This window comes from Cetorhinus maximus, chromosome 18 (genome assembly GCF_964194155.1).
Source record: "Cetorhinus maximus chromosome 18, sCetMax3.hap1.1, whole genome shotgun sequence".
NCBI classification, from domain to species: Eukaryota; Metazoa; Chordata; class Chondrichthyes; order Lamniformes; family Cetorhinidae; genus Cetorhinus; species Cetorhinus maximus.
Genome location: NC_135896.1, coordinates 2960051 through 2974648, shown reverse-complemented (window position 1 = coordinate 2974648; position 14598 = coordinate 2960051). Strand labels below are relative to the sequence as shown.

The window sequence follows — 14598 nt, the reverse complement described above, 5'->3', positions numbered from 1 at the left end:
GATCATATTGCCCGTCAAACTAAAACATTTTGCACTTCCGGGGTCCGTATCCCTCTATTCCCATCCTATTCATGTATTTGTCAAACTGCTCTTAAACACCACTATCGTACCTGCTTCCACCACCTCCTCTGGCAGCGAATTCCAGACACTCACTACCCTCTGCGTAAAAAACTTGCCCCGCACATCTCCTCTATAGTTTTCTCCTCTCACCTTAAATCTATGTCCCCTAGTAATTGACTCTTCCACCCTGGGAAAAAGCTTCTGACTATCTACTCTGTCCATGCCACTCATAATTTTGTAAACTTCTATCAAGTCGCCCCTCAATCTCCGTCGCTCTAGTGAGAACAATCCGAGTTTCTCCAACCTCTCCTCATAGCTCATAACCTCCAGACCAGGCAGCATCCTGGTAAACCTCCTCTGCACCCTCTCCAACGCCTCCATATCCTTCTGGTAATGTGGTGACCAGAATTGCACGCAATATTCCAAGTGTGGCATAACCAAGGTTCTATACAGCTGCAGCATTACTTCCCAGCTTTTATACTCAATACCCCTGCCAATGAAGGCAAGCATGCTATATGCCTTCCTGACTACCTTATCCACCTGCGTTGCCACTTTCAGTGACCTGTGGACCTGTACACCCAGATCCCTCTGCCCGTCGATGCACTTAAGGGTTCTGCCATTTACTGTATAATTCCTAACTGTATTAGACCTTCCAAAATGCATTACCTCGCATTTGTCTGGATTAAACTCCATCTGCCATTTCTCCGTCCAAGTCTCCAACCGATCTATATCCCGTTGTATCCTTTGACAATCCTCTTCACTATCTGCCACTCCTCCAACCTTAGTGTCGTCTGCAAACTTACTAATTAGCCCAGTTACATTTTCCTCCAAATCATTTACGTATACTACAAACAGCAAAGGTCCCAGCACTGATCCCTGCGGAACACCACTAGTCACAGCTCTGCATTCAGAAAAGCACCCTTCCACTGCTACCCTCTGTCTTCTATGACCAAGCCAATTCTGTATCCATCTTGCCAGCTCACCTCTGATCCCGTGCGACTTTACCTTCTGTACCAGTCTGCCATGAGGGACCTTGTCAAAGGCCTTACTGAAATCCATGTATATAACATCCACTGCCCTTCCATCATCGATTGTCTTTGTCACTTCCTCGAAAAACTCGATCAAGTTAGTGAGACACGGCCTCCCCTTCACAAAACCATGCTGCCTCTCACTAGTACGCCCATTTGCTTCCAAATGGTAGTAAATCCTGTCACGAAGAATCTTCTCCAATAATTTCTCTACCACTGACGTAAGGCTCACCGGCCTGTAATTTCCTGGATTATCCCTGCTACCCTTCTTAAACAATGGAACAACATTGGCCATTCTCCAGCCCTCTGGGACCTCATCCATAGCCAATGAGGATACAAAGATTTCTGTCAAGGCCTCAGCAATCTCCTCCCTTGCCTCCCTCAGTACTCTGGGGTAGATCCCATCTGGCCTTGGGGACTTATCCACCTTAAGATTCTTCAAGACGCCTAACACCTCTTTTTTGATCTCAACACGATCCAGGCTATCTACACACTCTTCTCTAGACAAATCAAGATGCGCAAAGGGTCGGTAAGAGCAGACCTGCTGACAGAGTCCACAGGGGCAGGGCTGGGAGGGGAGAGTTAGACAGGGAGGGGTTTAGCAAGGTTAGCCCACCTTCCCACCCCGCCCCAGCAGGTACACTGGGCAAGAAATTTGGAGAGAGTGTAGGTTGGGGTAGCGTAAAAAGGCAGCAATGTGCCTCGTGGGGCCCTTCAGAGGGAAAGTACTTCATTGACTGTAAAACACTCTGGGATGTTCAGAAATGCATAGTAAGAATACAGGTTCTCTCTTTCATATAATCAGGTGCTACAAACACAAAGGTTAATTTGGATTTTTTTTTATTATTCGTTCATGGGATGTGGGCCAGCATTTATTGCCCATCCCTAATTGCCTTTGTTCAGAGGGCATTTTAAGAATCGACAACATTGCTGTGGGTCTGGAGTCACACGTAGGCCTCATTACAGCCTTGGTTCAAACATTGACAAATAAGCTGAACTCCCGAGGTGAGGTGAGAGTGACTGCCCTTGACATCAAGGCAGCATTGACCGAGTGTGGCATCAAGGAGCCCTAGCAAAACTGGAGTCAATGGGAATCAGTGGGAAAACTCTCCGCTGGTTGGAGTCATACCTAGCACAAAGAAAGATGGTTGTGATTATTGGAGGTCAGTCATCTCAGCTCCAGGACATCACAGCAGGGGTTCCTCAGGCCCAACCCTCTTCAGCTGCTTCATCAATGACCTTCCTTCCATCATAAGGTCAGAAGTGGGGATGTTCGCTGGTGATTGCAATATTCAGCACCATTCGCGACTCCTCAGATACTGAAGCAGCCCATGTCCAAATGCAGCAAGACCTGGACAATATCCAGGCTTGGGCTGGCAAGTGGCAAGTAACATTCGCGCCACACAAGAGTCAGGCAATGACCATCTCCAACAAGAGAGAATCCAACCATCAGTAGCATTACCATCACTGAATCTCCCACTATCAACATCCTGGGAGTTACCATTGATCAGGAGATGAACTGGATAGCCATATAAATACTGTGGCTACAAGAGCAGGTCAGAGGCTAGGAATTGTGCGACGAGTAACTCACCTCCTGACTCCCCAAAGCCTGTCCACCATCTACAAGGCACAAGTCAGGAGTGTGATGGAATACTCTTCCACTTGCCTGGATGAGTGCAGCTCCAACAACACTCAAGAAGTTCGACACCATCCAGGACAAAGCAGCCCACTTGATTGGCACCACATCCACAAACATTCATTCCCTCCACCACTGACACACAGTAGCAGCAGTGTGTACCATCTACAAGATGCACTGCAGGAATTCACCAAGGCTCCTTAGGCAGCACCTTACAAACCCACATCCACTACCATCTAGAAGGACAAGGGTAGCAGACACATGGGAACACTACCACCTGGAAGTTCCCCTCCACATCACTCACCATCCTGATTTGGAAATATATCGCCGTTCCTTCACTGTCACTGGGTCAAAATCCTGGAACTCCCTTCCTAAAAGCACTGTGGGTGTACCTACACCACATGGACTGCAGCGGTTCAAGAAGGCAGCTCACCACCACCTTCTCAAGGGCAAGTAGAGATGGGCAATAAATGCTGGCCCAGCCAGCGAAGCTCACATCCCATGAATGAATAAAAAAAAGGCCAGGTGAGGACAGCAGATTTCCTTCCCTAAAGGAGATTAGTGAACCAGGGTTTTTACAACAATCTGTAATAGATTCATGGCCATCATCAGACTTAATTCCAGGTTTTTATTGAATTCAAATTCCACTAGTATCGGCCGTAGTGGGATTCGAACCCGGGTCCCCAGAGCATTACCCTGGGTCTCTGGAATACTGGTCCAGCGACAATACCACTACTCCGCCACCTCATATCATCATTTATTTGAAACATAAATTTCAAACATCAAATACTTTAATGCAGATACAAACAAACGGTTATCAAAAGGAGATTCAACTTGACGGAAATGCTGCTACAGGCTCAAATGCCATATCGATATAGCATGAAAATACACACGTAAACTCACAACAGGAAAGCACCTGGATAACACTCTCTCAAACACTGGCTCTTTCAAGTTATTTAGGAACAGGAGACAGCCATTCAGCCCAAGTCCATTCCAGCATTCTGTTAGATCCCAACGGATCTCTACAGCTTTTCCCAGCACAACAGATTATAAGATGGTCATGGTACAACATGTCACCATCATTGTGACAGAGAAATGAAATAAAATAAAACCTAACCACAAGAATTCTGAAATAACATTACAACTGTTTCAAAGATATTGCAATAGACTTCCCATCATCCTCCCATTATCTAGACAGTCACCTCCCTCAGGTTAATGGCTCGATCCACAAACATCAATTAAAGGCATCACTGAAACGGTATTAAGCTCACAGCCTGTCACAGGAAGCTAGTTAAAGTATCGGTGTACTTCAACCCCCTTCAGCTCTCCCAACACCACTACAACAACTTATATTTATACAGCACCTTTAGCGTCATAAATCATCCCAAGGTACTTCACCAGAGCATTATCAAAGAAAGTGTAACACTGAGCCACAAAAGGAAATAAGAGGCCATAAGAAATAGGAGCAGGAGTCGGCCATTTGGCCCCTCATGCCTGCCTCACCATTCGATAAGATCATGGCTGATCTGCCCCGGGCCTCAACTCCTCTTTCCTGTCAGCTCCCCATAGCCCTCAACTCCGGCAACCAAAAGCTTGGTTGGAGAGGTAGGTTTTAAGGAGTGTCTTAAAAGAGGAAAGCAGTGGGCAGAGAGGAGGGGAGGGGGCAAGATGTTTAAAAAAGGGAATTCCAGAGCTTCGGTGAGTTGAAGGCATGGCCGCCAATGGTGGAGTAATTAAAATCGGGGGCTCAAGTGGCCGGAATTCAAGGAATGAAAAGGTTTTGGAGAGTTACAAGGCTGGAGGAGATTACAGAGATAGGGAGGGGAGAGGCCTGGGAGGGATTTGAAAACAAGGATAAACCCAGAATTGTTAAGGTGCATAAGGAGCCATTCAGCCGATTGCATCTGCACCAGCTCTCCGAATGAGCATTATGACTGAATGTCATTCTCCAGCCTTTACTGCATAACCCTGCACATTGTCTCTATTTAAATAATCATCTAATGCCCTCTTGAATGCCTTGATTGAGCCTGCCTCCACCACACCTCCAGGCAGTGCACTCCAGGCCCAAACCACTCACTGAGAGAAAAAGTTTCTCATCTCGCATTTGCTTCTTTTTCACACCACTTTCAAACTGTGCCCTCTGGTTCTCGACCCGTTTACCAGCGGGAACAGTTTCTCCCCATCTACTTTGTCCAGCCCCTTCATTGAACACCTCTATCAAACCTCCTCTTAGCCTTCTCCTTTCCAAGGAGAATGGTCCCAACTTCTCCAATCTACCTTCATGACTGAAGTTTCTCATCCCTGGAACCATTTTTGTAAACCTCTTCTACAGTCTCTCCAATGCGATCACACCATTCCTAAAATGTGGCGCCCAGAACTGTACACAATGCTCCAGCTGAGGTCTAACCAATGTCCTAAACAAGTTCAGCATAACCTCCTTGCTCTTGTACTCTATGCCCCTATTAATAAAGCCTAGGATACTGTGTGCTTTATTAACTGCTCTCCTCACCTGTCCTACCACCTTTAATGACTTACACACATATACACCCAGGTCCCTCTGCTCCTGCACATCCTTTTGAGTTGTGCACTTTATTTTATATTGTCTCTCCATGTTCTTCCTACCAAAATTCATCACCTCACACTTCTCCACATTGAACTTCATCTGCCACCCATCTGCCCACTCCACCAACTTGTATATGTCCCTTTGAAGTTTTGAACTGGCCTCCTCACAGTTTACAATACTTCCAAGTTTTGTATCACCCGTAAACCTTGAAAGTGTCCCCTGCACACCAAGGTCTAGGTCATTAATATATACCAGGAAAAGCAAAGGCCCCAATACTGACTCCTGGGGAACTTCACTACAAACCTTCCTCCAGCCTGAAAAATATCCATTGATCATTACTCTCTGCTTCCCCATTACTCAGCCAATTCTGAACCCAAATTGCACCTGTCCCTTTTATTCCATTACATTTCTCACAAGTCTGTTGTGTGGCACTGTATCAAATGCCTTTTGTAAGACTCTGTACACCACATCAACAGCATTACCCTCATCAGCCCTCTCTGTTACCTCTTCAAAAAACACCATTTTCCCTTAAGAAATCTATACTGGCTCTTCCTAATCAGCCCACATTTTTTCTGAGAGACTTAATTCTATCCCAAATAATTGTTTCTAGATGTTTCCCCATCACCAAAGTTAAATTGGCTGGTCTGTAATTGCTGGGCTTATCCTAAATCTTTCTTGAACAAGGAAAGATCATTAATATATATCAGGAAAAGCAGGAGTCCCAATACTGATCCCTAGGGAACTCCATTACAAATCTTCCGAATATTAAATTGAGAATTTTAAAAATCAAGACATTGCTTGACCGAGAACCAATGTAGGTCAATGAGAACATGGATGAGGGGGGAACGGGGCTTGGTGCGAGTTAAGACAAGGCAACAGAGTTTTTGGCGTCCTCAAGTTTATGGAGGGTAGAATATGGAAGGTCAGTCAGGATTGGTCAAGTCTAGTGCTGAAAAAAGGATAAGCCATGTATTGAAAACTATATTTGCCTTAATGCTGAGAGCGGAAGTTGGAAACTTCAACTCCTGACAAATCTCAGACTTTCGCACATGCGCAGGCCGGGAGTGGGCTGCACATGAGCAGTTCTGCAATGTAAGTTCTTCAGGCCCAGGACAGGCCCTGACCAGAACAAAAACAGAAATACCTGGAAAAACTCAGCAGGTCTGGCAGCATCGGCGGAGAAGAACAAAGTTGACGTTTCGAGTCCTCATGACCCTTCAACAGAACTAAGTAAAAATAGGAGAGGGGTGAAATATAAGCTGGTTTAAGGTGGGGGTTGGGGTGGTTGTAGGGACAAGCAAGCAGTGATAGGAGCAGGTAATCAAAAGATGTCACAGACAAAAGAACAAAGAGGTGTTGAAGGTGGTGATATTATCTAAAAGAATGCGCTAATTAAGAATGGATAGCAGGACGAGCAAGGTACAGATAGCTCTAGTGGGGGTGGGGTGAAATAAGACTAAAAGGGCATAAAAGGTATAGATTTAAAAATAATGGAAATAGGTGGGAAAAGAAAAATCTATATAAATTATTGGAAAAAACAAAAGGGAGGGGGAAGAAACGGAAAGGGGGTGGGGATGAAGGAGGGAGTTCAAGATCTAAAGTTGTTGAACTCAATATTCAGTCCGGAAGGCTGTAAAGTGCCTAGTCGGAAGATGAGATGCTGTTCCTCCAGTTTGCGTTGAGCTTCACAAGAACAATGCAGCAAGCCAAGGACAGACATGTGGGCATGAGAGCAGGGTGGAGTGTTAAAATGGCAAGCGACAGGGAGGTCTGGGTCATTCTTGCGGACAGACCGAAGGTGTTCTGCAAAGCGGTCGCCCAGTTTATGTTTGGTCTCTCCAATGTAGAGGAAACCGCATTGGGAGCAACGAATGCAGTAGACTAAGTTGGGGGAAATGCAAGTGAAATGCTGCTTCACTTGAAAGGAGTGTTTGGGCCCTTGGACGGTGAGGAGAGAGGAAGTGAAGGGGCAGGTGTTGCATCTTCTGCGTGGGCATGGGGAGGTGCCATAGGTGGGAGTTGAGGAGTAGGGGGTGATGGAGGAGTGGACCAGGGTGTCACAGAGGGAATGATCCCTACGGAATGCCGCCGGGGGGGAGGTGAAGTGAAGATGTGGTGGTGGCATCATGCTGGAGTTGGCGGAAATGGCGGAGGATGATCCTTTGAAAATGGAGGCTGGTGGGGTGATAAGTGAGGACAAGGGGGACCCTATCATGTTTCTGGGAGGGAGGAGAAGGCGTGAGGGCGGATGCGCGGGAGATGGGCCGGACACGGTTGAGGGCCCTGTCAACTACCGTGGGTGGAAAACCTCGGTTAAGGAAGAAGGAGGACACGTCAGAGGAACTGTTTTTGAAAGTGGCATCATCAGAACAGATGCGATGGAGGCGAAGGAACTGAGAGAATGGGATGGAGACCTTACAGGAAGTGGGGTGAGAGGAGCTGTAGTCGAGGTAGCTGTGGGAGTCGGTAGGCTTGTAATGGATATTGGTGGACAGTCTATCACCAGAAATTGAGACAGAGGGGTCAAGGAAGGGAAGGGAAGTGTCAGAGATGGACCATGTGAAAATGATGGAGGGGTGGAGATTGGAAGCAAAATTAATAAATTTTTCCAGGTCCCGACGAGAGCATGAAGCAGCACCGATGCTGCCAGACCTGCTGAGTTTTTCCAGGCATTTCTGTTTTTGTTTTGTATTTCCAGCATCCGCAGTTTTTTGTTTTTATCTCAGGCCTTGACCAGGCCTAGCGTGCCTGCACAAAAAGGGAAAACGCTGTGAAAACCCAGGTCAGGTGACCAGGAGCAGAGCGCCATGGAAGACTGGTGTCCCAGGCAGGGGACAGGGAGAGTCTCAGGGAGGGGACAGGAAGTGGCCCAGTTCAGTTAAAAAGAGAGCAGCAGGGAAAAAAAGACTCCAAATAGGCTGCAGTTAGCAGACTTTTAATAAAAAGGGCTCAAGGAAAGCCCTGGTAATTGAAGAGGGCTGAGGAGAAGCCCTGAAGATCCAAGAAAGCACCAAATGTTGATGACTCCGTGCTGAGGGCCACTGGGGCAAAGGTGTCCCTTTGGAGCAGTGGCGTTGTGCTCGGCACAGCCGAAGAGCTGAAGTTGTGCTTGTGAGTTGATGTTTGAGTGCGTATACTCGGGAATCCAGGGAAACCGAGTCTCGGAAGACGAGACTGAAACTCTGCAAGACGGGCCATTGTTGATGCTGTCCGAGTTGGAGCAAACTTTGGAGAGAATTCACAGGTTAGATTGGAATCCCTCGTGACAGAGAGACAGTTTCAGTGAGATTGGTTGACTCACAGTGTTACTGACATCTGGATGGGTTGCTGAGAAACCCATGGGCTGTGTCTTGGTCACATCTGCCATTTATTCTATAGTGTGGTGTGTTAAACCACAGTTGGCTTGTTAATTCACATGTACCTCATACTCACCCTGAATGTTAAGAGTACAAGGTAGATATTGTAAATTGCTTTATTTTTCTGACCTTGTACAGTAAAGTTTATTTTTGTTTATTCAAAACCCGTGGCATCTTATGGTTTATTCACTGAGCAAGTGTCTTGGATCTCAAACTTTGTCTTCTTAAAACAAAACATTAATGGCCCCTAACTGGATCTTGCCAACTACTTGGGGGACTGGCGTAGGATCATAACAGTGAACAAAACTAGCCATAGCGCTACATTTCTCTCCTCTTCTGTCACATATAGGTTATTTCTGGGCCATTTAAGTGGAGTGGGAAATGCAGAGATGAAGGATGAAGATTCCTCCCACACTTAAAAATCTCTTGGTTACACCATCTACCGAATGTGTTACCCAAATTACAACTGACACCAAAGCAACAGACGCCATAAGACCATAGACCATAAGACATAGGAGCAGAAATTAGGCCAATCGGCCCATCGAGTCTGCTCCGCCATTCAATCATGGCTGATAAGTTTCTCAACCCCATTCTCCCGCCTTCTCCCCGTAACCTTTGATCCCCTTACCAATCAAGAACCTATCTACCTCGGTCTTAAATACACTCAATGACCTGGCCTCCACAGCCTTCTGTGGCAATGAATTCCATAGATTCACCACTCTCTGGCTAAAGAAGTTTCTCTCATCTCTGTTCTAAAAGGTCTTCCCTTTATTCTGAGGCTGTGCCCTCTGGTCCTAGTCTCTCCTACTAATGGAAACATCTTCCCCACGTCCACTCTATCCAAGCCTTTCAGTATTCTGTAAGTTTCAATCAGATCCCCCCCTCATCCTTCTAAACTCCATTGAGTAGAGACCCAGAGTCCTCAAATGTTCCTCATATGTTAAGCCTTTCATTCCTGGAATCATTCTCGTGAACCTCCTCTGGACACTCTCCAGGGCCAGCACATCCTTCCTGAGATACGGGGCCCAAAATTGCTCACAATATTCTAAATGTGGTCTGACCAGAGCCTTATAAAGCCTCAGCAGCACATCCCTGCTTTTATATTCTAGTCCTCTTGAAATAAATGCCAACATTGCATTTGCCTTTCTAACTACCGACTCAACCTGCAAGTTAACCTTAAGAGAATCCTGGACTAGGACTCCCAAGTCCCTTTGCACTCCAAATTTCTGAATTTTCTCCCCATTTAGAAAATAGTCTGTGCCTCTATTCTTCCTACCAAAGTGCATGACCTCACACTTACCCACGTTGTATTCCATCTGCCACTTCTTTGCCCATTCTCCTAACCTGTCCAAATCTTTCTGCAGCCTCCCCGCCTCCTCAATACTACCTGTCCCTCCACCTATCTTTGTATCACCTGCAAACTTAGCCAGGATGCCCTCAGTTCCTTCATCTAAATCATTAATGTATAAAGTCTTGCGCATTAGCAATGTGGGTCAATGGGCAGTACTCTTCCTTCTGAGAGAGGGGTTTGAGGAGACTTGGAGCCCGTAACGCTGGCCGACGCTCTCAGTGCGACACTGAGGGAATGGCGTACTGTCCGAGATGCCAGGCTCCAGATCAGGCAGTAAACCGAGTCCCCCATCTGCACTCTCAGATGGATGTAAAGATTCCATTGCATCCCAAGAGCAGCAGGAGAGTTAGAGCCCCAGGTCCGGGCCAACGTTTATCCCTCAACCAACACTCACTGGAACTATATTTCACCTCTCTTCTATTTTTACTTAGTTCTGTTGAAGGGTCATGCGGACTCGAAACGTTAACCGTGCTCCTCTCCGCCGATGCTGCCAGACATTGCTGAGCTTTTCCAGGAATTTTTGTTTTGGATTTCCAGCATCCGCAGTTTTTTTTTTGCTTTTAAACTCACTGGAACCGACTGCCTGATCATTGTCACACGTGGTGGGGGGGGGGGGGGGGGGAAGAGTTTGCTGTGCAACAATGCCCTTACAACAATGACCACACTTTGGAAAAGTACATGACAGGGTTGGAGGGAGCACCTTTGGTGTTTTAAGTTCATTCCACAGGAATCAAAAGCTCTTCATGTTTCAGTAATCGTGCAATAATAATAATAATACTAAGTTAGTGAGGCTGGCAATGTGAAAAGTTTACACTGCAGCAATCCAGCAGCTATGTCAGTAATCAGCGCAGGAATCAGCGTAGGAATCAGCGCAGGAATCAGCGCAGGAATCAGTGTAAGTGTAGCTGGGACAGTGAAATGCTGGAAATGCAGGTATTTTACGGGGACCAGCCGAAGGGACCGTGTCCGCTGCCCGCGCGGTGAGTGGTTTCCATGCAACTCACCGTCCAGGGAGACGAACTGCCCGACCGCCGAGGAGCCGCCGCCGCTGTTCTCCACGAACTGGACCTCGGAGACGATGATGTTGTCCTCCAGCACCGAGCCGCAGCCGGTACACACCGCATCGCCCCGGGCCTGGTCAATGTCGATATCGGTGCAGCCGCAAGTGCGGCAAACCCGCGAGCTGGACATGGCGACGCCTCACAAACCACCCCAAATAATAATAATAATAATCAGCTTCAAAATAAAAACTGCACCGGGGACTCTTCCCCCCCCCCCCCTTCTTAAGGGGGACTGACCACGACCACTCAGGCCGGCCCCGGCCTCCTCCGGGTCGGATGCTCCGCTCAGGAAAGCCCGAGGCTTCTTGTCGGCCTAGTCGGTTGGACAAACCGGGTTTACACTGAATCAGGTTTGGGAGGGAAGGGGATTCGGTTCACTCTCCGGCCTGTTTTATTTCTCTCTCTCTCTCTCGGTGATTTGTTTGCTCCAGGTTGCCCGCTCGCTCCTCCGCCCGGAGCCCGGTTTCCGTGGCCGCTCCGCTCGGCGGCCGGAGCCAGACTGGGCTGGAACCGCCCATTCACCACCTGTGGGGTAGGGGAGGGGGGGGTAAAGGAAAAGGCAGAAATAGAACATAACTATTCAACAACCCCTTCCGCTTTCAATAAATAAAATTTACTCAAATAAAATTCTCTATAAACAGCCCCTACTCCTTGTGGAAATTATATTAATATTAAATTATTATTCTGTGATTCTGCTTCTCTCCCCCCCCCGGCCCGGATTCTTGTTACTAAGGTCCAGGGAGCACGCTGAACAAAACCACGTGCTGCCATTTAAAGGGGCCGCACTGACAAACACAACAATGTTGTTACCTCCAGACTTAACCTCTAATAAAAACAATGCTGGAAATATTCAGCAGGGCTGGCAGCATCCATGCAGAGTTAATGTCCGTTCATTTTTTTTTCATTCTTGGGATGTGGGCAGCCAGGCCAGCATTTATTGCCCCCTCCCTAATTCAGCAGGCATTTAAGAGTCAACCACATTGCTGTAGGCCAGGTAAAGATGGCAGATATCCTTCCCTAAACTCTGGGTCTCTGGATTACTAGTCCAGTGACAATACTACTATGCCACCAGCTCCCCTGTTCATCTGAACTGCAAAAAGCCCCTCAAGACCTTTGAAGCCTTTCCATCATTCAATAAGATCATGGCTGATCTTCAACCTCAACTCCATCATCCTGCACCATCAACCTTCCATCCTGCAATCATGCCCAAGCTAGTGAAGTCACCTCTGCTGGATGAGCGCCAACATGCTTGGGAGCTTTGGCTTTGAGAGGATTAATGCACACATGATTTTGTCCTTCCATGAGATGCCCAGAATATGCCGCAACAGCAAAGGTGAAAGTTGCTGAGCTTCCTTTCTTGATAACTGTAAGTTCATGTTTCACAGCCATAAAACAAGGCACTGAGAGCACAGGGAATCTTCTTGTGGCCACAGTATTTATACAGCTAGTCCAGTTCAGTTTCTGGTCAATGGCAATGCCCAGGATGTTGATAGTGGGGAATTCAGCGATGGTAATGCCATTGAATGTCAAGGGGAGGTGGTTAAGATTCCTTCTTGTTGGAGATGGTCACTGCCAGGCAATTGTGTGGTGTGAATCTTACTTGCCATTTTTCAGCCCAAACCTGAATGTTGAACAGGTCTTGCTGCATTTGGACATGGACTACTTCAGTATCCAAAGAATTCGGATCTGATGGAGCTGGATAAGAAACCAACGAGCAGGGCCCATCTCTGGACAGCTCCTGGTGCCAGATGCGAGAGAACACAGAAATAGTGGATAGTCCAATGAATGCGTGGCTGGAGAGATGGTGCAGAAGAGAGGGCTTTAGATGCCTGTGATATTGGGACTGTTTTGGGGGAGATGGGACCTCTTCAGGCTGGACTGGTTGCACCTTAATGGCCCTAATGGCAGATTTTAGTAATTTTCCCAACTCCTCCATTTAACAAAAGGCCTGTAGTTACCTACCACACCATCCTTAATTAAGTGACATTAGGAAATCAAGGGATATGTGGGGGGAAGGGAAGCATAGGAGAAGAAAGTGAAGTTGAGGTTTTGAATGGCTGAGCAGACCTGCGGGATCACACGTCCCACTCACGTTCCTATTTCTTATGTGTTTATGGCTTTAAGAAATTTCCAAACTAATGGAACAATTCCCAAGAGAACTCTGAAAGATTACTTCTTCTACAATTTCCTCCCCACTGATTTTAGCACCCTGGGGTAAAAACTGTAAGGTCCTAGAGATTTAGGGCTTATCTTAAAGCCCTATTAATTTTTTGCATTAACATTTTTTGCTTTTATGAATATTGAATGCACTAAGTTCTTTCCTTTGATTTATTTTCTGGTTTACCTTCTAATCGCATCTATTACCTTTTATCCTCTTCCAACTGCATTCATAATGTCTTTTAACAATATTGTCACTCCTCCTATTCTTATGAATGAATTTATAGTCTGGGATATCTCTCTCCTAATCGTGTTTAATATGAAGCCAAGTCTCTGTAGTGGCTACTATGATGTGCTGCTGGAATGAGTGTGTGTGCCTCTGCTTCAGTTGTTTTATTCCTATTGGCCCTGGCTCAGTGGATTGGAAGGTCATGACTGCAGAGACTTGAGCACAGTATCTCTAGACACTCCAGTGCAGTCACTGAGGGAGTGCTGCACTATCAGAACTGTTGGTTTTCAGATGAGAAAGAGTCATTAGGGCTTAGGACGGGCCATTCAAACTGTTATCATTAGTTGATGATGTAAGGACCAGAGGTTAGGAGGTGTATGCTTGTAATGTGTAACTCTGTAAATAAATGCTTATAAATGTGTGTAAAGATTAGCTCCAGTTATGCCCTTTGTCATTGGCTTTTCCGAGGTTGGAAAAGGCACTATAGAAATGTAAGATTTTTATTTCTTCTAAATATCAGTCTGTTCAAGTTGAAGTTTGAGCAGGATGGGGGTGAAAGCTGAAGATATCTGCCTTTTGTTGTTTGGAAAAGGTGGGTGTGATTCTGTCCACCAGCAGTGCTGGTGATTCGGGTTGCTGTCCTGGACTGTCTAAGGGTCTGTCTATCCCTCTCTGTGCCTTCACTTTCCAGGAGCTGGATAATGATGGAGCAGATTGGGAGAAACTCCCAACATATAACAAAATCACTCAGTCACACAAAATACAGGTTTTATTCATGAAAACATCAAAGTCAGTTTAGCTAGTGTAACTAGTAGACATAACTTATAAATTGTATTCAGAGCCTACACCTACTGTTGTTGCTCTGGACATGTCCTTATATTGATGGTCGGAGCTCATGTCTCTAGTAGAAGAATCAATCACAGTTGTGTGAGAGTATCCACTCTTCTGCAGCAGGACCTCCCCCTCCTCCTGCCCCTTCAGGTTTTCATTCTCCATGTAACTTTCGATGGGGATAAGCATATCCGAAAAGAAGTTAGAGAGAGGTTCGCCAATGATTCCCATGCTACAAGAAACAAAGCAGACAATAATAAAGGAGGCATTTCTCTCTCAGATTCCTCCTCACTTTTCCCAAAACCGCTGATCCCTCACTGGGTTAC

At 46.5% G+C, this 14598-nt stretch overlaps 1 protein-coding gene across 2 annotated transcripts in view; it reads right to left on the bottom strand.

Annotated features, from left to right (window-relative positions):
* Positions 1-11459, bottom strand: part of LOC144692875 (transcription factor IIIB 90 kDa subunit-like) — a 323304-nt gene extending 311845 nt beyond the window's left edge. For both annotated transcript variants that reach the window (XM_078561956.1, XM_078561957.1), the window contains exon 1: positions 10999-11459. In XM_078561956.1, coding sequence (XP_078418082.1) covers positions 10999-11185 — 187 coding nt within the window. In that variant the 5' untranslated portion in view covers positions 11186-11459. The remainder of the gene's footprint in view (positions 1-10998) is intronic.
* Positions 11460-14598: the final 3139 nt, after the last annotated feature.